Raw genomic sequence first — 21,066 nt, 5'->3', positions numbered from 1 at the left:
CCCCGGAGCACCAGCGGGTCAAACCCCATCTCTGCGGGAACCCGCGGCATCTTTACCGCGATTTCCCACTGCCCACGCCGCGGGTGGAGGATTCAGCAAAGCGATGCCGGAGGAGTGCGCGGTGCCGGGGGCGAGGCCCGGGATGCCGGGCTGGGAGCGTCCCGCGGGCGCGGAGCGGAGCCGAGCGCGGCCGGGCGAGCCCTCCCCGCTGCCGCGGAGCCGCGGAGGGCGGGGGGCGGGCAGAGCCGGGCTCGCCTCGCCTCTGCCTCGGAGGGCGGGGGAGGAGAGCGGGGCCGGGGCCGGGGCGGGTGTTTCGGGTTTTGTTTTGGAGCCGGCGAGCCGGGAGCGCCGGCAGCGCGCAGACCCCGGCGGACGGGGGCAGAGTCGCGGTGCGGGGTGACAGTCCCGGTGCGGGTGTCAGTCCCGGTGCGGGGTGCCAATCCCGGTGCGGGGTGCCAATCCCGGTGCGGGTGACAGTCCCGGTGCGGGTGGCAATCCCGGTGCGGGGTGACAGTCCCGGTGCGAGGTGACAGTCCCGGTTCGGGGTGACAGTCCCGGTGCGGGTGCCAATCCCGGTGCGGGCACAGCCCGTCCTGCCCTGCCTGCTGCCGTCCCCCCTCGGCCGCTCCTCGGGGAGTCGTGCCCGAAGCCCAACTTCGCATCCCGCCCGCCGGCCGCAGCATGAACCAGACCGCCGGGGTGAGCAACCACGTCCGCTGCTCGGGCAAGGGCTCCAAGGTAAGAGCGGCTCCGCACCGCGGGCGGCGGGGCTCGCTGGGCTGCCCCGTCGCCGTCCTCGGCTGCCGGTCCCCAAACCCACAGCCGAGAGCGTGTCCCCCCGGCCCCGGGAAGCATCCCTGCGCTCCCCATCGCTGGGCGAAGTTGAGCATCTCTGCCCAGCTCCCGCCGCCGCCCGCAGGGTGCCGGGGCAGGGATGGCTCGGGATGGCTCCGTCCCTCCGGGCTGAGAGCCGGGCGGGTGCGGGACCGGGCGCTCAGGGTGCTGCGGCCTCTCAGCATCCAGTGCTGGAAGGGTCGGAACTCTTGCACCTGCTCCAAACGGGATAAAATGCTTTGAAGGTAAGGGTTTGTGGAGTGAAATGTGGGACCAGGTACAGCTTTAGCCGCTGCTTTAACTTCTTAAAGCACAGTGTGTTTGCATAGCCAGCATTAAAAAGAAATAGCTGAGATAAAACAGGTTATTGTGCACTCTGCTGAATTCAGGAGAAATTCTGAGTGCTCGTACCTGATCCAGGTCAAATTTGTATTAATATTTTTTAGGTAGTGATGAACATAGCCCTTACATCTACACAACTACTTTATGTTGCAGAGTATCAGTGCTGTGAAGTCAGATGCATGTGCCCTCTTACAGACATTTCTGTTGATGTTGTTCTTCTGCAACTCTTTGAAGTGTTTCTCTGTGTTTATGTTTCTCTGTTATGGTGGACACACCACCATCCCCAAGATTTCATGTGCTTTTAGGGGCTGATATTTGGCAGAGAGAATTGATTCTATAATACCTAATGGGAGGCACCTTAGAGAAGTGCAAAATTTACATTTCACCACATATTATTCTGTGCTAACTTCTCTTTCTTTAGAAAGAATTTATTTCTTAATACTGGTTTCCTGTTCCATCCTCTAGACTTGGTGTTGTGGTGCTGTTTGAGATGCTGGTGCTGCTGCTCACCTGGCTGTATACTTCATGTGTAGTTAGTTTAGACCTGACCCTACAAACTCTTAGACACACAGGTTTACTTCATACCTTCCCTACTATGAAATGAATACAGTTGTTCCTCCTTTTTTCATATAGTATTTTTAGTTTTAAACACACTAATCATTAGGCGATGTGAATATTAAAAGATGCAGCATGATAAGGGCTGTGGGAGTAAGCAAACAAATTAGATGAGTCTGCTGAAATTATTTACTTAGCTCCATGACTAATCATATATTTGAACTTGAACCCGTACCTAAGCTTTTTGCATAATTCAAGGGCCCTAAATTAAATGTTCTCTGGATCTTGCCTGTAATTTCCATGTTGGGCCTCCTTCCTTTGTACTTTCTGTTTTTCTTTGAGTTTTGGGTCAAACAGCTAAGGTTATTGCATATCAGTAATAATTTATTATATCAAGCTGCTGACCTAATACTTTAATGCAGAAGAAAGAGATGGGGCTCAACTATGTATATTATTAGAACGTGATAATTGATACATTTTTATTTGCCTTAAAGGTATTTTTATCTCATTTTCAAATGCTGTAGGATCTGGATATTTTTCCATTGGAAATAAATACATCTTTTTTTTCAAGTCATAAGATTGAAATGATTGATGATTTCAGGATTTAATTAAAACACAGAAAGCTCCATGCATGACTGATTTAGTTTCAAGGAAACCTTGCAGAGTATAAAAATGAGAGTTTATCAAATGGGGCTGAAAAATCAAGTAACTGATCAGTAAGAGGTCTCTGATGGAGTAGGCAGAGAGCAGAATAGCCAAGTTTTTCATGACTCTGACTTCTAAAGCATAGAAATTAGAAATGCTGGTAAGATGTTTAAGATCTGTGCTTCATTTGTTTGGGTTTTTTTTTCTGAACAAACAAACAAACAAAACTTCAATGAAAAATAAAACAACAGAACCACAAACATGATTTATCTGACTCCTAATTTTCTAACTTTTGAACTTGAAGCTAATTTTAACCAAAATTGACAAAATAAGAGTAATGTTGTGTCAGCTTGCTACAAGTAGCATGGAAATCAATTGTTTAATACAGAAGGATTATTTAATACCTGAGTAAAGGAAGAAGCAGGGAGAAATCTGTCCCACCCTGTCCCAGCACCTCAGTCAGCACATGGCTGTTGCTACAAGAGCATCTGTCCTTTACCCATCACAGGCTGTGCAAAGACTGGGAGGGAATGGGAGGAAGGAAAGAGCACAGAAGGAACTTCCAGAAGAACTGGAAGTCTATGGAGGCAGAGAAGTAGCCATGGGTGAAAGTTGAGGTCTTCCCAAGGGGAGTGTGTTGAGCAAATAATTTGTCATAAATCACTTTGTTGTCTCAGCTGATGAAACAACATTTTAGGGGGCTTTTTCCTCCCTCAAAAAAGTTGTTATGTTGTGTCAACTGAAATGCCAACTCAGTGAGGTAAAGTCACTCTTCTTCCTGGCTTCTCCTGAGCTTCCCTCTTGCTAGGCAATGGGCACTTAGACTTCACATTTCTTTTGCAAGATTTACAGCTGTGCTCAGTTGTGGTGAGCAAGAGAGGCAGCATTTCAAAGGAGGGATACAATTAAAGCCCTTAAGTAGATAGGCTTGATTGTAATCCCAAACTCTAGTAATGCATGCCCACTAAAAGGTGTATATATTTTTAACATTTCTATGTAATGTTTTTTAGCTGTTTCTAACCAAGAGCTAGAAGCTCTAAGACACTTGTGAGTGCTATTGAAAGACTGATTTATTGTCTAGAGAGAACTATTTTTGAGAAATAGTTTGTGTACATACAGCTTCTAATGCTCTTTTTTCCTGCCTGTGACTAATCCCTTTGCCTTCCCTAGGATAATTTGTGGGAGGAAAGCAAGAGGATTCACCCCAATGCTGTAATGAAAAGCTATGTCACAGGAAGATTTCTGGCGTGTTGGGGTGGTAGGGGTGCTGAGCAGCCCAAGTCTGTACAAAACCCACCCACCTCTCTTGTGTGGGCTGGGAGCAGGCTTCAAACTCTGCTTTAGGAAGTGCACTTCACTGCAAAGTCACCCACATCCTGCCAGAAGAATCTGGGGGTCAGTTCCAAGCTGCCACATTTTGACAGAATTCTTGAAGCAATTAATGAGAGCTAAGTCCATATGGGGATTCAGGCTTTTTCAACACTACATGTTGCAGCTCCTGGCTTTTGGCTTTTATTCAGCAGCCCAAAGCCTCACACCAGCCAATACATGACACAGAAATTGTGTCTTGAATTTAGCTTCTTTTCTTAAATTAATACCAAGGAAGACACTGTGAGAAGGCACTTGGTTTCATATTGGGCCTCCCAAATTCATCTGTCTTCAGGGAAGAAAATCTATAGAAATACTTTGGGGTATTTTCTTTAGAAACTATAGAAACTATACTTGGGGTCCTTCATCCAAGAACCATCCCCATCTTCAGCCAGTGAGAAAGGAGGTGTCCCATGGAGCAGGATTTGTGAATCTGGTGTCCTTTTAAGTGTTGCTGAGGATTCAGAGACCCACCAGCTTCCATCCTTCTGGAGACTGTTGTACCCATCAGGAGACAGGCTGCTCCACAGCAGGAGCCCTCCCATCTCTCCTTTTGGGGAAGGGACAGAGCAGAGTTCAGGGCTGTTCCTTGGAGTGGGTAAGATGGAAACTCACAGTGTCTCCTGGGAACAGTGGGATGCACTTTCTCTTTATTTTGGATGAAAATGCCTTTAGCCACACCATTGGCTGACATGCACAATTTGGAGGGCACAGTCTCAACCCCAGCTCTGTACAGCAGCATCAGCAGTACATTAGGACACGTTGTTTGGCACAACCCTGCTTCTATTCAGCCTCTTCTGACTTCTCCCTGAGTGTATTTTTGAACAATTGCAGATGTTTTGATGTTTTAGCTGTTTTGTGTGGAGCTCAGTCTTGGGTATGGTCTGTGCATGCCTTCTGGATCAGGTCACCCAAACCTGATTCCTGTTGTCATATGAGATGTCAGTCCAGCTCCTTTGAAATCCTCACATGCAGCTTATGACACCACTGACAAATAGCCAACCTGATTATGCTTTTGGAGGGTTGATGATGTGTTTATTAGGCATTTATATCTTTATTTTGTGCAGCCAGGCTTTAACCTCTTCCTCATTCCAATCCTGATGTGTGGGTGGGAAACAAGTGTTTTCCTGCCTCAACAGCAGTGATGAGAGTCCCTATATGGTAAGATGAAAAAAATCTGCATTAAACCTGAGCAAATGGGTTTTGTTTCCATCATGGATTTTGTTGGTGTCAACACATGTCACATTTTGGAATGTAGCAAATACTAAAAGCCACCTTTCCTCTCTCAGCTTTAATTATGTAAGCATTAAAAAAGCTTGGTGGAACAAAGTTAGAATATCCACCTGAATAACTGTAACCTCACTTTTAATCAGCAATAATGAATGCTCAAGAATAACAGCAAATCATTTGGACAAATTAATTTTTTCTTTCCTTTTAAAGGAAAAGCAATTGTTCTAATTAGCAGCATTGGTATGTAAGAATGTGGGTATGAAAACAACTCAATGCAGTAATGTAAAGTGTTTGTTAAAGGAAAGAACACTCAATTAAGCTGGGCTGAAAATGCAGTTGTGATTGTACCCCTGGTTGCTCTTGCTCATTGTCTTGAAAAGAACAAATTTAACCCATGAGAAAAACAAAGTGCTGATGTAGACTGTCCTGGCTGCCCTGATCTACAGGGACAGGGCAACAATTGTACAGCTGTGGGCAAGAGGTCCATAATGTCCCTTTAACGGATTATGAGGGAATTTATTTTTATAGTTTATTCCTTAAACGATTAATAAGAGATTATTGCATCCACACTGGGTAAATCTAATTACCTTCTCTTTTGAATGAACTATTCCCCTCACATGAATTCCACTGATTTCAATTGAATTGCTGGTTATTTATGTTGGTTTAATTGCAGAGAGATTCAATACCTCCAAAGTTATGGAAGCAAGAGAGGCACAGCACTTCTAGGACTCTGAGATGCAGAAATTTAAGATAAGGAAGCTGTGCTGGCTCCTCTGTGTTATTGCTGAAGTGGAAACAAGTTCAGCTTTACTTGTACATTGTGTTTTACTGTGAGTGCAAAGTTACCTTGCTTGGGCACAGCTAAGCAGTGTATTTTTGAGTTTCCTAATTTTAATGCTCTACTGGGAATGCAAGGTTGACTTCCACACCTAATAAGTATTAAAGTAGGACTGCCAGGGCTTTAAAACATGATCAGTCAGCTATCTCCAAAATCCAGCCTTACTCAGAGGGCAGTCCCTTGGAAATGACACTTCCATCTCAAAGCATCAACCTTTCAGAGTGGTCTAATACAGCATTGCATGAGAGAAACAGACAAGATCAATGTCCCAACCTGCTGGATGCTGTGACCCCACACAGACAGAAATGACTTAGCCTTCAGTGTATTTTTGGTTTAAGTTGACAATAAGAAGTAAAAACCTGGGAAAAGGAGAGAATTATTCTGTTTTTGCAGGCAGTGAAGTATCAGGAGTAAACCACCAAAAGATTTCAGATTAGGTAGAGATGATAGACTAAAGTTGAACTTTTCTGCCACAGAAAATAAGGAAATACTAATCATTGTCCATTTAAAAGCCAGCAAGCTCATCAGCAGGTGCTTCCCATATCTCACCAGCATATCCCTCTCTATGAAGCATGATATCCCTTGCCCAGGGCAGGTGTCAGCAGGAAAAGCCTGTGGGCAAAGAAAGGAGAGAAAACTGTACAGCTGGGTCCTCTCTCCATTAGGAATCCAGATATTAGTTTGACTCCTTAAGGAACAAGGTTTCATTTTGTACAAGCAGTGGAGCTCTGTAGTGTTGATTTAGCTCTTTCCCCTGTACCAATTTGTGAAGATACTCTATCTTCTACATCCTTTGGGAGGAGCTTTCACAATGCTGCAGAGGCAAGACCCATCAAAACTTCTAGTGCTGAACTCTAAATCAAGAAGTTGTGCCAAGGAACTTAAGACAAAATATTTAAAAGTGGTTTTTATTACATTCTCCGACTTTCTTGTAAACTGTAATTTTCAGTGGACACTATCTGGTACAGGTGCTGAATTTAGTGAGAGAAGTTCTGCTTCTGCTGATGTAAATGGAAAGATGATTTTGGAAATTTTACTGCCTTAAGCAATGCAGCCTTGAGGATTTTAGGAGTAGCAGCTGTGGGAACTTCTTGATTTGATCTTCCTATTATTTCAGAGAGTGAAACCTGCTTTCTCTATAATTCTACCTGTAAACCTGATGGCTTTTGGCAGTTAATTCCAGCCATATTCCTTAGAGCACTTCCTGCAACTGTCTGAGTGTCAGCTGTCTCATAAAGGTCCCCTTAACAGGGAATTTGGCAAGAAGAATGATGGTGGGTCAGGACCAGAAATTTCAGTGGAAGGCTCAAACATCCCTTTGAAGGATGGGAAGACAAAGGGAGATAACCAGGCTGACACTGTAAATGTCCTGAATGATCAGAAAACAGGGGTTGTGCTTTCCCTGACCAGAGGAAATCCAAGCACAGGATGCACCCTGAGGAACAGCAGGCTCCTCTAGCCCTGGTGCTGATGGAACAATCCTGTCTGGGATATTTTGGGTGATGGACAGCAAAAGGAGCTGTAGTTTTTGTAGCCTTGAGCAAATGTGCACCAGCAAGGGTGTACTTTGCTTACAACGGCTATTATTTTAGGGGCTGGAAAAGACTGTTCCTCCCCCATTAAATATTTGCCTGGAGCCTTGTGGAAGAGCTGTGTGGAGCTCCAGGGGTTTCCAGCAGTGCTGGGATTTCGTGCTCTGTGTCCCTGCAGTGTCCTCAGGCACAGGAAGCCCTGAGCCCTGAATCTGAATGACTTCTGGGCATCAGAACCATCCCTGGTTGTTTGTGGGTGCTGCTCTGCTGCTGTTTTTCATCTTTAATGAGAGTTGAACACACCATAAAGTTTTATTGGGTGTTTATGCTAACAAAATTAACTAACAGTTGGTGCTTTAAAAATGCAGCCAGAGCTCTGTGCACTATAACTGGGGATCTACAATGGCTTTTTAACTGGTGTAGGACAGAGCAAATGTGTGAGTGCCAATGTCATTTAACAGCAAACCACTTTATATTAACTTTTTAAAGACCAGAACTGATTAATTGAAATTTCCAAAATAAATCTTAACACGATATGTGCTTAACCAAATTCAGATTTTCTGACATTAGGTAGCTGGAAGGTCTGTCAAAATTGTGGGGTTAATTTATAATACCAAGACTAATGCGCTGATAATCAAAATAAATTAGCTTAGCCCCTTCAATACTTCAATGCTTAAATCAAATAATAGGAAGAAGATTTATTTTAGCATTTTGATTATTGTGCTTCCCAACAAAATAGATATAATATCATGCTGTGAATACTGTATGGATTACTTGAGGCCAGGATTTCAATGGGAGTACAAAGGACCTCTAGGCTACAGAAGAAAAAAAAAAAAAAAGTTATTATCTTCAGACTCAATTTCTTGCTCAATAGAATGCATTTGGCTTATTTCTATATAAGCACTATTAAGTAAACCTAGAAAAGTGATTTGGTTTCACTCATTTATTTATTTAGTGCTTTTCTTTATTTTCATGATAATTCTTAATTTTCATGATTGCCCATGCCTTGTCTAAAGAATTTGATGTTTATGATCTTTGCATTATACTGGGGAGTTTTACGCTGGTTTTAAAATAAGCAGATTGACATATTGGGATTTTCTTTTCTTTTTTTTTTTTTAATCAGTGATAGTTTGATAATCAGGTAGCACTGATTTATGATGTATTTATTTAGGTATAGTCAAGGATGATTTGCATTTCATGGCATTTACATTAATAAAGTTTGGCTAAAACACTTGAGGGAAATGTCTTGATTCCTGCATTAAGCCCTGAGTTACATTGGGATGATGCCTCTGTGGTTTAGGGTTTACATTTTCACATTGCTGCATTATCATCGGTGGTAGCTGATTTTCAAGGCCAGACACTGCTGCCATCAAGAAAAAATTCTCTAAATTGCTTTTAACCTGCCTGTGTAGGCATGGTCTTGGTGATCTGACGTGAACTCACAAAAGTCAGCAGTAGTTCCACCTCACTGAGACTGGGACAAAGGTTCTGCCCATGCTTTAGTATTTTAGTGAAAATAATGATGAGTTTCCCTTGCATGGTCTCTGAGCAATATGGTGGAGGAGGATAACTCAGTAATCCACTAAGTGGGGTTCCCATCTTAATTTTTGGCCTTGTTACTCTGCTTAGCATCTGAGAATCTAACAAATTTTGATATTATTCATTCCTTGGAATGAAGGAGAAAAGGAAGAGGAGAGACAGAGATGTAGTTGTTTGCACAGGCCCTGGTCCATTTCATCCAAATCTTTCTCCAAAAACTAACCTTAGAGGGAAGAGTACCCAAAAGACTGAGATGTGTTGCAAGTGTGGAGTACATGGAGGATAAGCAGGGACCACATGAATTTTTAAGTTCACTTGAAAGGAAGGCTGTTAAAAAGATAAAACCTTGGGTAATTTGAAAAGAGAGCATGTACAGCTCTCCTTGGTGTCATGTTTTCAACTAGGCAGGATAAAATACACTGCAGCAAAGCCAGGGCTTGTCCTTTGTGAGAGCTCCAGGGAGAAGCTTGGGGTCTGGCAAAGATGGTGGGCACTGGGCCCCTCTCAGCTCTGCTGGCAAATTGAAAAAGGATAGGACATCAACATTTTGAAATTAGCTAATTTTCTTATTTGCAGGTGGCATCCAAAATTGGAATGCTAGGAAGAGGCTGAAATTATGACAGACAGACGTGTGCTGCTCATAATTTACTCAGGACAGAAGAAACACCATGCAATTTCTTTTTTTATGCATTAGCTTATGCTTCTAGGCTTTTGTCTTTTCTTGGACTTTCCCTTAGCATCCAAACCTTCCTAGTGTTTGCAGAGTTTTAGTGCAGTTTTATATTCAAGTCTGATTTTGCTAGATAATGACCTCACGCAGAGCCTTTGCCACTGCTTTAACTACTTCTCCTGAGTGGGGGATCAGAGAGTTTTTCATAGGTACAAGTCCAGGAAAGGGCCAGCAGCAGGGACTAACATCACTGTCATTTCCATTGCAGCACTCTATAGGAATGCTGGTTGCATGTTGGCATTCAATTGAACGAGAGGCTCTCCAGCCAGAGAGCAGAATACTGCTTCCTACATCAAAGAACTTAGGTTTAAAATTTGTTCACTGCTTTAGGGTCATCCCTCAAGCTTAGGGCTTTATTCTTCCCTTTCTATTCTCTGTGCTATCTGTGTGTGAGCTCACTGAGGGTCCTGGGGTTGCCCTTACCCTGGGGAACAGCCAGGGAGCTCTGGGAGCAGCAGTGAAACACATTTCCCTGGCACCCTGGGCTGCCTCCCTGCCAGTCCTCTCATCTGTTAATCTGCCAGCAGAGGCCACTGAAGTTTTTCAGTAATTTACTCCAGTTTTAGCCACTCTTTGCTGTTAGAGATCTCTCCTCCAGCAGCTCAGGATTATCCTTCTATTTCCCAGGTCCTGATCTCTGCATGCTCTGTACCTTCACATTTTCTGACTTGTTCCAAATTTAATCACCTGAGTTGTCTTGATATTGTTAGAATTCCCAAAGGCTGAAGCAATATTACAGAACATATCTGTGCCCTGTCTGTGTCTTTCACTCCCTCATTTAGGACTCATTCCTGCTTCCTAACTATGCCTGCTCTCTCCTACTCTTTTGGGTGTTCTTTTTTTTTTATGGCAGGGGAGGGCACTGAGTACTCCATTTTACAAAGTAGTCAATTTATTTTTGGTGAATAAAACCAGTTGGTTTTCCTTTACATTAACTGATAAGGGAAATTTGGGATTTTTTTGTTTGTTTGTTTTGTTTTTGTTGTTAATCTGTGTATATTTTTGGTTGTACAGGGCATTTATAACACAAAAAAAATAAACTGCCTTGCTGGTTTGTCCAGCTCAGGGGCACTAAAGGGCTGATTTGGACTAAAACACAAATGTCTTTAATGGGCCACAGAAAAGGCAGTGGTGGCTCTTAGGAAGGTAGTTCAAGCTGCCATTCAGAAGCTGCATTGAGAATTTCTAGCCATGCATGATCACAGTGGAAGTGATGAAGGTATTAGCCAAGGAAGAAGGGAGGGAAGAAGTTGTTTATGAACCCTAAAACTCTTTGGTTATGGCAGGAATTTTTTGTTGGGTGCTTTTTCATGATTTTAATGGAAGGTGATCAATGCTGTGCACCCTCACAGCATTATGATCAAAATGCTAAAACTATCTTTGACAGCAGGGACCTCCAACAGTTAAATTTCCTCACATTCTTTCCTGCTATAGCTTCATTCTATTTTACAACATCTATTTTTCACCAGGGAAATTCTGATTAGCAGCTTATATGGACTAATTGAAAAAGAGGGAGATTGTCCTGGTTTTCTTTAAGAACAGGAAATATATCCATGTCTAACTTCCAGTAATGCCAGCAAAAGCAACATCCCTAAATCTCCTGTGTGCTGATGGAAGAATTGCCTCTAAAGCTTTTCCAGTGTAAAACATAAAGTTTATTGAAGAATCAGTAATGAAGAATGATAGTTCCTGCTGCTTAAAGTTTTAGTGATTGTACAAAAATGAGGTCTGCAACACTTTAAATTATAGTTTGTAGAGACATTACCATAAATTACTTGTTCTTTCTTGAAAGATCATTTCATATTTCCTTGTTAGCATTTGCTAGATTTGGATTTTGATATGGACATCATTATATCATCAATATTTTATTCCATGGAAGTTGTAATTTTTCTACTCTCATGCTTTGAAAATAGAAATTAAAAAGAGTTAGGAAAAGAGAGCAAACCTCACTGTGGTCCTACCATTGTTGTTTCCAATCTTAGCAATTTAAAAACATTCATATGAACACTGACTGTATTAACCTGAGAAGCAGCTGTACTTTGCAGAGGCTGAAATGCACAGATGCACCCAAATACTGCAGTAAAGTAATAAAATATAGATGTTATCAGAGAAAAGGTATATGTTTATATTACCAGAACAAAGGGATATGTTTATATTGTGTGGTAGAAAAGGCATCTTCTGTCCCATGTGTCATTTGAAAGCCAGCATGCCTGATCTTGTCAACAGCACCATGGAGTCCAGGTGATGGTGTTTGCCAAAAAAGAGATATTTTTTGATGAAGGGTATACTGGACAATCACTGGAGGGGCACTCCCCTTCTGATGTGCAAATATGAGCAAATCTTCACATTTTGGCTCTGTCTCTCTTTGTGGTGTAACAGCACTCCTAAGCACCTCTACAACATTAAAAATGAAATTTATTCATTTCATTTAATAAAACCAACCAACAAACAAACAAACAAACAAACAAAAAGGAAAATAAAATAAAATGTTTATAGCTGGTGTTGTTGCAGAGGTGAAAAAATGCCCAAGTGCTGCAAGGGACTTGAATGAGTCCTCAGACTAAAATTCCCTCTCTGCACTAATTGGAAAAGTAATGTAAGGTGATCCTTAAAGGGCAGAATTCAGTTTAGTATTACAGCACCTGTACTTAGGTATCTATACCTATATTTAGACATTAATTTCTGCTCACATGTAACTTAGGAGCAGGATTTTTCTCCACTAGTCACACGGGGACATGAACGTCCCACAGATCCTGAGTTGTGTCTGTTGCACCAACAGTTTGTCTTGGATATGCTGGGATGTCTCAAATGATGCTAGATATCTTCATTTAGTCAGTGGAATTGGACAGGCAATACCTGAGCTCCCATTATAGTCAGTGGGACATAGTGGTGTCTAGGGAGTGATGAAACTCCCTGCAAGGCTGCTGTGGGCTGGCTGCTCCCTGACTTGCTGCTTGTATTCCATTGATTTCCTTTGACTAGATCCCTGTTGGCTCTAATAGGAGTTTAGACACCTGGTACTCATATAAACACCCCAATGTAGACATCCTAATCTCAAATTGCATCCCTCTTGTAGCATCAGCCTCGTCTACAGCGTTACTAGTTGTCAGTGTGGGTAGAATGATGGCATTAAATCCTTGCCTGCCATTTCCCAAGAGCCAGGGCATTTCTTGTGTGTCCAGATGGATGGCTGAAAACCAGAGTGTAATCGGCAAAGATGAGAGTGATTTATCTATAAAAACACAAGGCACAGCAGTCAGAGCTTGGGGAAAAAACACTGGGTCTGTTTTCCTAAAATTCAGGTTTCAGAAAAGCTTTGTTTATTCTGATCAGGGTAATTGTGGCAGCAGACTTAGATTGATGTCTGCATTTCAGTCTTGAATCCTGGGAGGCAGCACGTTTGGACCAACAGAAAAGATGCTTACGTGCATTTGAAGATACCAGTTCTCTTGAAATAGGCAAATAAGATTTAAAAAAGGCTGATATCTGTGCACAGAAGGTTTATGAATCTCTGTGTGGAGCAGCAGGCAGATGTAGATAAAGCAGGCAAGGTTAAACCATGCTTTGCCAAAAATTGTGAGCATGATATCAAATCTTTGGCTGCTGGTTCCTTTGGGAACCCTGATAAACATTAGCTAGTCACTTGTTACTCAGGCCATGCCTTATGTTGTAGATTTTGCTTTAAGTAAAGTTAATTAATAATGATCTCTGTTGTTGAAAAATACACTGCTTTCTCTTGATACCATGTATTATTTTTGCACAGCACATTGCCCTCTCCTTACTGCTCCAAGAAATAAAGATGGGGTATTTATTTGTGTCCAAAAGCAAGGCTCATTCTCCACTCCCTTAAGGTGGGTTAAATGCCAGCATGGTGACATTTCCCTCAATCCTCTTGTCACAGCCTCAGTGGGCTTCATTCAGCATGTGGCTGATGGAAAAGAAAAATCAGGTTGTCTCAGTACTGCCCACAGCTCTTGTTATACCCACAGTCTTAGCACTGTCAAATCTTAGCATTTAGTTCTACCCTGGTTCTTTAATATTTAGGAAGGAAGATATAAAATATTTAGTCCTCTGAGAGAGGCAAATGTCAGCAAGGTTATTTCAGGGAAAATATAGTTGGTTTAGTCTTTTTTTCCTGGTGGGTAGCTCTGGCTTGTTGCATTTAGAGGGTTTTTAAATTTAATTGTGCTTTTTAAAGAAGGTATATTTTCTATTAAAACATAACTTTATGGCCTAGTGACAGAAAAATTTGTAAAATCTCTGGGGAAAACATCAACTCCTAAGGGGAAACATGCAGACATTAGAAAGTAATTTTCTAAACTCTACCAAAACTCAGTGAACTGTGTTTTAGATGCACTATCCTCAGAAGGGAGGAGATAAGGACTATGAAAGGGACAGTCATCAGCTAGGATATGTCTGTGAGCTCCTTTGCTGTAATGTTTTAACTCCTCAAAGCCCCTATTGAGATTTGCTACAGATAATTACTGATTGCTGTAGATTGGACTGAATTACATTAGATTAATATTACTCCAGCTTTAGAGGCAGTGGAACTGAGATACAGAGACAGCAGGGACTGAATTTTGAAAGATACTTTTCACTTTTGTATTTAAACATGACATTTGGTAGCCCCTCCAAAATTGTCTTCCACTACTTGGAAGGTGGGAGCTCCTTGTAGGGTCTCTTTTTTTCCATCTACCACCTCTCTAGGCAACCTGTTCCAGTGCCTCACTACACCCACAGTAAAGAATTTCCTTCAAATATCTAACCTGAATGTGCCCTCTTTCAGATTCAAGACATTACCACTTATCCTATCACTGCATGCCCTTGTAAAATGTTCCTTTACAAATTTTCTGTAGGCTCCCTTTAGGCACTGGGAGGTGCACAGAGCTCCTGAGGGATAAATACAGAATACTCCTAATTGTTTATTATTTGTGAGGTCACAAGCCTGCAATGGGGATTTTCTGGGATCTCTTGTTTCATCTGGTCAGTTCTGCTGGCTTTCTGCAGGACATGCTCATGATATCTATAAACACACAAATCCTTCACTTGGCTGGGAGCAAAACTCCCCTATAATATTTAATTAGCCTCAATTTGCAAAGCCCTGAAGAGAATTCCCTGAGAATCTCCCTTCATTGCTTTGTTCCCATGTTTGCTGCATGCAGAGAGCAGGAGCAGGGGGCTGTGTAGAGACCTGAGGGGTTTAAGCCATGATTTTTTGCTGAATGTTATTTGTTACCTTTGCACAGAGGATCTCCATTCCCCAGCACTGTTTGTGGGTGGGGAAGCAGACATGCCTCTCTAGAATGGAGCTCTGTGGTCCCCTCACTCAAACCCTGGTTTTTCTTCATTTGGACTCATACATGCTGTGCTAATCACTCAATTGCTCTGCTGCCCCTTAAAATGCTTTGATCATGAAGTTTTGGCTTTATTTTTTTTTTTTTTCTCTTTGTAACATCCCTGCTTTCCCAGTTCCTTCATGGCATGAAGGAAAAAGGGCAGTGGAAGTTTTTGGAATACATGAAAGTTTAATTTTCTGTAAGCTGACTTGTATCCTCCTTCTTTGCTGTGGCTCGAGGTGAATTTTAGATTTTTAGAGCAGTGATATAAACCATTAAAAAGTTTTGCTGTCTAACCAGGCACAGTGCTTCTACAAAGCTGCCTCTTCCATCAAATAAAGATGAGAAAGAGATCAGACTGGGAAAATCACACTCTTTAGGAACGAGGAGCATGTTTTATTGATCCAGAGCAAGGAGGCTGCAGTGCTGTGCTGTTGGTGTGCATCATCTTCACTTGAGCATGGCTTTGACTCGTGGATTGACTGCCAGCAATAGTTGGCTGCCAGTTTAAGGTCACAGTCATGGCCTGTGCTTGACAGTAAAATTTCAGAAGAAAATGTGTGTTATATGAGCAGTTAAAGCATATTTTGACATCTATCTTTGGGTATAGCCAAATATCACAAGGGAAATTGAGGAAAGCATGGGGACAGGGGTGGCTGTAAGGCTGTTCAAGCAGGAGCTTCCAGCATCCCAAGAAAATACTGCAACAGGCAGGGAGCAGTGATGGGCCAGCTGGCTAATGCTGTTACCATACTGAAATGTCTGAACTATGCTGGAACACAGGGTCCTGAACTCTGACATGCCATTCCCTGCAGAAACCAACTCCTTTTTCTCTCCTGTGGGGTCACATTTGAGTCAAACCTCGAGGCCAAAGAAGAGTTGCAGGGCTGTATTTTTACAGCAGTACAGCTGCTTTCAGCAGGGCTCCTTTATTCTCTGTGTGGCTGCTGAACATTACAAAACCCCTTGGCACAGGGCACCATCCAGGGCACATCCACACATTTCCAGCTGAATAAAACCCCTCAGCTCTTTCCCTTTCACAGCACCCCAGTGATGGAGATCCCATTTTTCAGGGGATCAAGCCAAGAGATCCTCACATGCCAGTGGCAAGTAGAGGCTGCTTTCTCCATGCATTATTTATCACTCTGTCCACCTTTGTGCTGCTTTAAAAGCTCCTTCTCTCTACTTGCTCTGAACAGGTCTTAAGCCAGGATGAAAATCAGGACTGTTCTGTGCAATTTGGTTTATCTTTTGGCAGCAGCATATTAATTGTTTTGTAATGAACCCTAGATGAAATAATAAGCTGCATACTGGTTTGTGCCTTTCTCTTCTTTAACTTCTATAATATTTGTTGTGTTATGGGGAAGTTACATATTTTTTTTTTCCTTTAGGGAAAATAAACATTGTTGGTCCTGACTATTCCATTTTTGCCTGTCCCTTGCTTTTTAGGCTGTGCTGTAGTTTAATTTCAGTTTGTGCTGATCTGTTTAGCACTTCTGGTGGGTTTGCATGTTTTCAAGATGAGAACCAATGTCAAGCTATCCTTTTTTTTTTTATTCTCTTCAGCTTTCAACTCAGATCTTGGCCTCTTTGGCAGGTTGAATAGCCAATATTTGCACCCGTTGATTGCTGTCTTGGCATCTGAGGGGGTGTTTTTTCCAACCTGAGATTCTCTGTGAGAGGACTGTTTCTAGAAAGGCTTTAGCCCCCAACAGAAGAAGAATGAGGCCACTTATTTAGCAAAGTTAGATACCTACATATCACTTCTTAAAAATCCTAACCAAAAGATATATACTGGTTTTTTTTTTTTTAATTGAGTGGAATTATCTGATTAGATTTTTTTAATTTACCATGGCATCCATTTCATCTGCTCTTTTCCATCTGAAAATGCTCAAGTTGCAACCTTCTTGGTTTTCAGTTACTTCTGTGATTCTATTTAAAAGTTCCTTTCACAGTGCACTGTAGAAAGAAAAAGCGAAAAGACGTAGAGAAACTTTATATGCTAAGGAGGCTACTTCAGACAGAGGCAATTAACTGGTGCTGTACAGCTCAGACAAGAAAATCTGGAGATGTGAACTGAAGATCTGTCTGAAAATGTGGTTAACATTTTTTGCTTTAACATTTAAAGCCTTCCACTGCAGAAGATTGGGCTGAGGGCACCAGGGTTTGATCCTGGGTCCAAGCAGCTTCCTGAAGGCAACCCAAGATGAGGAATTTGGTTCCTTCTCTTCTCAGATCTTTGATTATTCTTAATTTTCTTCTTTTTTTTTTTTTTTTCTTCAGATCTCACATAGGGAGTAACATACTTCCTTCATAAGAGAGAAGCAGCAATATGTTTATTGATATAAACTAAAAATTGTGCAATGTTTAATTGTACAAAATTCAGTAGCAAGGTACACTTGATTATTTACTGCATAGAGAACAGAGCTGAACAAAACTGTTGAGAAGACCCTGCCTTTAAGTCATGAGATTCAGGAGAGAACCCCTTGCATTCTAAACTCCTCCTCAGAGTTGGATTTAAGTGCAACTAGATTCAGATTTAGTCTCAGGCTTGGTCAATGGCTTATGTCTAAGGGATTATATGTGCATAGTCAAGCCTTCAGCTCATTTAGCTAAGATTTCACAGATTCAGGGATCTGATTCCCAATTCACTCCCAAGAGTAACCCTGACTGTGGTTCAAGTACTGAGATCAAGATTTCTCTAAGATGATGCAAGGAGGGCAATGTCCTCTGATCATCCATCCATCCATCCATCCATCCATCCATCCATCCATCCATCCTCAGTCTCAGCTCTTGGTCTCAGCAGAATTACTCGACATTCCTAATCTTCATTTCTGGCAATAGAGTTTTAGCACAAATGTAGCCACAGCTGTCTAGAGAAAACAACATTACACAAAACAAAATTCAAGACAAAAATTAAATAAATACATTAATTGCCTGTGATGGAAAGCTGTAGGTGTGTGGCAGAGGCATATTCAAACTCAAAATGGAAAGCCTGCTATCAGGGAGCTGAATGTGCTGTCAGATAAAACAAAAACACTGTGGAAGGCAGCACAGTCATAGTAGCATTCAGGAAGATAATATACTACAGATAAAAGTCAAGAATCCTAATACAGACAAAATTATACTTCCTTACAATGAATACGTCTTTTCTAACAGCAATGCTGAATTTTTTTATAGGTTCAATTCCGTTCTTTTCACTTGTTCGTGTGAATACTATTTCCATCACAGTTAATTAAGCAGATTAGGGTTTGTGGGGTTTTGCCAGGCTCTGTATTGATTTTCCCAGCAGAAGTGGTCACTGGCTAAAAATTCTCCAGAGAGTGTCCAGAGATGGCAGGAAGAAGCCACTGGGGACTCAAGTTGAAATGGAAATGTCACTGATTTGCTGCAGTAAAGAAGCAAAGATGCTTCTTCCCCAATACTGACAACTACAGATGTGCTCTTGCATTATTTGAAATTCATAGAAATTAGATATTTATAGCACTGTGCTCATTAATTCAAATAGAAATGGGCCCCAAATAGTAAGCAAATGTTTCTGACTTTCATGTGTTAAGCTGCAAGAGCCTGTTCTTAGCTTATTCATTTCAGGTTGTGATCAAACTGGATTAAGATGTGCATTTATACATAGTTTGACACAGTGTTTGAAAGGTGGAAGGATAGTTAAGTGATTTCCATGGTTATCAGAGTATTTGCTTGTAATTAGCAACCAGAAGCATGAAAGGATTTGTTGCAGCAGGGCTAAATCTTTAAATAATGCCAGAACATTTCCCAAACTTCATCTCATTCTGTCCTCTGTGGCTGAGGCAAATGAAAAGGAATAGAGGTGAACTGAAGGAAAAAGTGGTATTGGAGAGAAAGAGGTAAAAATTCAGTGTCTTTTGAGGAGATGCCTCAGAGAATTGGTTTATGTTTCAATCACAGTAACCTTGTATTTTAGATGTGTGCTAGACATCCCTACTGTTCATCATGCCCCAAAATAAGCAACAAATAATATGTAATCATGGAGTCAGAGATGCAAAGTGCTTTGCTCACAATCTCTGTGCAGGTTAGTGGCAGAAGGTGGGGGAAAGGCTTGTGGATCCCCAATTCCCAGTGCTCAGCAGCTCCTTTCTGGAAGGGTGCAGGCAGAGCCCCACCTGGCTTTCCCTGGGGGTGTTTTGGTCTTGACAGCTCTTGCCAGTGGATGGCTGGGAAGACCAAGGTGCTGTTCTTGGACTAAGAAATGGCAGGGAGAAGCAGCTTGGAACATTCAGAAATATTTAGGAGATGTGCTTGTGCTTGGTGCCCTGAAACATCATTTTAGGGGAGGTCTTATACACCTGACTGCTTCTTGTGGTGGGAGGCTTTTCTGTGCCAGGAGGGGATTCTTTCCAGCTGGTCATAAACTGCAGAGGAGAAAGTCCATCTGAGTGTGCAGAACAGATTTCATCTGTGCTCTGGAGAAGCATGGATGCTGCTACCTGGTCCAGCTGAGGGTTCTGGCATGAACCAGGGTGGCATGGCCCTGCCTCAAATCTCCAGTGTGCTAGGCAAGATGATGGCCATCACCTTAATGAGTTCTGATCCCTTCTGGCCCAGGTCTGTTGGCTCTGTGTCAACAGGAGACTGAATTATCTGTTGTGAGACCCTGAGATCTGGGTGCCAGCAGCTGGCTGGAAGCCCTGTGCCACTGAAGCACAACTTGTTCCTCTCCTGGCTGCATTCCTGGTGGGAGAGCACTCTTCCAGTACCCTGTAAACTTCCAGAAAAAGCCTTTGGACTGTTAGTGGGGCTGAATTCAGTGTCCCTGGCACCCCCAGCACAGTGCTCCTCCCTCAGTGGGGTCTCTCCTGCAATGCCTGGGGCTCGCAGGGAGGCAGCAGGAGGAGGGAATGTGATGTCCCCGTGATGTCCCCGTGATGTCCCCGTGCAGAACAGCCTGCACACTGCTGTTCACTGAGCCTGATGGGCTGCCCTGGCTCCAGCAGCTTCAGTGTGCCTGGGACAGCTCTGAGGCACTGAAGCCATCTGGGACCTGCTGCCTGCATCTCCACTGCTGAACCTTGGAGCCTCCCCAGGAAGGATGACAACTGATTTTTAGCAATGAGCCAGCTCCTGTGTTAATTCCCAATGCACTCAACAGTTGCTTGCAGGAGCAGTGGCTGTCAAGGGTCAAACCATGCAGGTGATTTTGTTTAAAACTTAAATTTGTAGAGATCTAAGGACCAGTGCCCAGGAATGGCTTTTGAATCTGGTTAGTTTATGAGCAGAGACATGTAGCCCTTTCCCTTTTTATGTCTCAGGGGACCAGTCTCACAGCCATGCCCAGTGTTGCTGGGTGCACAAGGGGCAGGGAATGCCAGCATTTGTGAGGACTTAGTAAAGAGAACTGTCTTTCATAAATCACACTGTTTCCTGATACCTTTGTATAGCTTCAAGCTAGGACTAGAATCCAGAGGAAAACTTCTTCTGAAGTGTTTTACTGGCTCTCACAAGTCAGTAAGTAGTTTCATGGCCCCTTTAGAGAATGGCAGAATGAAAGGACTGAAAATGAGCACTCTTGTCCCAAAGGTACCTTGGCTTATTTTCAGTGTCTTTTCAAGGTAACCATTCTGTTACTTGGATGTTGCAGGCACTTGGGCAAAGCTTCTTCTTTAAAGACCCATGAATGGATAGACTCTGTGTCAAAATGCAATTTAAAAAGGCACATAATAAAAACAATATCATTCCATAACTCTCAGTACCATTAAGCTAGTCAGCAGGGGATGCAGAAGTCACCCAGGAAAGAAAAAGCATGATAATTTTTCAGAAGAACATAGGCTGCTAAATTACTTTGCAGCTTCCAACCATCTGGGGAGAAAAGTAAAGTACATCCATCCCTGCTTGAACTGATGAATAGAAACTGCAGAAAAGACTGGGTTTTTGTATTGCTGGTCTGCATGTTAATTCAGAGCCTGGAGCTGGTGGATCCTGCATGGACTGAGCATAGTTAGCAGAGAGTACGTGCTGAGAACTTTCCTCTGTGACACCGTGTGAATAATTTCATTCTGTTGGAAGTGGTTTCTCAATGGCCTGTACAGAGAAGAAAATCTCTAGTCTGATTTTTCTGGGAAAATGAGATGACCACAATGTGTG

The 21,066-nt window shown here is 42.5% G+C and overlaps 1 protein-coding gene across 1 annotated transcript in view; it reads left to right on the top strand.

Annotated features, from left to right (window-relative positions):
* Positions 1-579: 579 nt before the first annotated feature.
* DPP6 (dipeptidyl peptidase like 6) overlaps positions 580-21,066 on the top strand; it is a 546,530-nt gene continuing 526,043 nt past the window's right edge. The window contains exon 1 of the mRNA XM_031503790.2: positions 580-738. Within this exon, the coding sequence (XP_031359650.1) occupies positions 682-738 (57 nt within the window). The 5' untranslated portion in view covers positions 580-681. The remainder of the gene's footprint in view (positions 739-21,066) is intronic.

Source organism: Lonchura striata, chromosome 1 (genome assembly GCF_046129695.1).
Source record: "Lonchura striata isolate bLonStr1 chromosome 1, bLonStr1.mat, whole genome shotgun sequence".
Taxonomy (NCBI): domain Eukaryota; kingdom Metazoa; phylum Chordata; class Aves; order Passeriformes; family Estrildidae; genus Lonchura; species Lonchura striata.
Note: the sequence above shows the minus strand (reverse complement) of the source record. Positions and strands in the feature narration are given on the sequence as shown.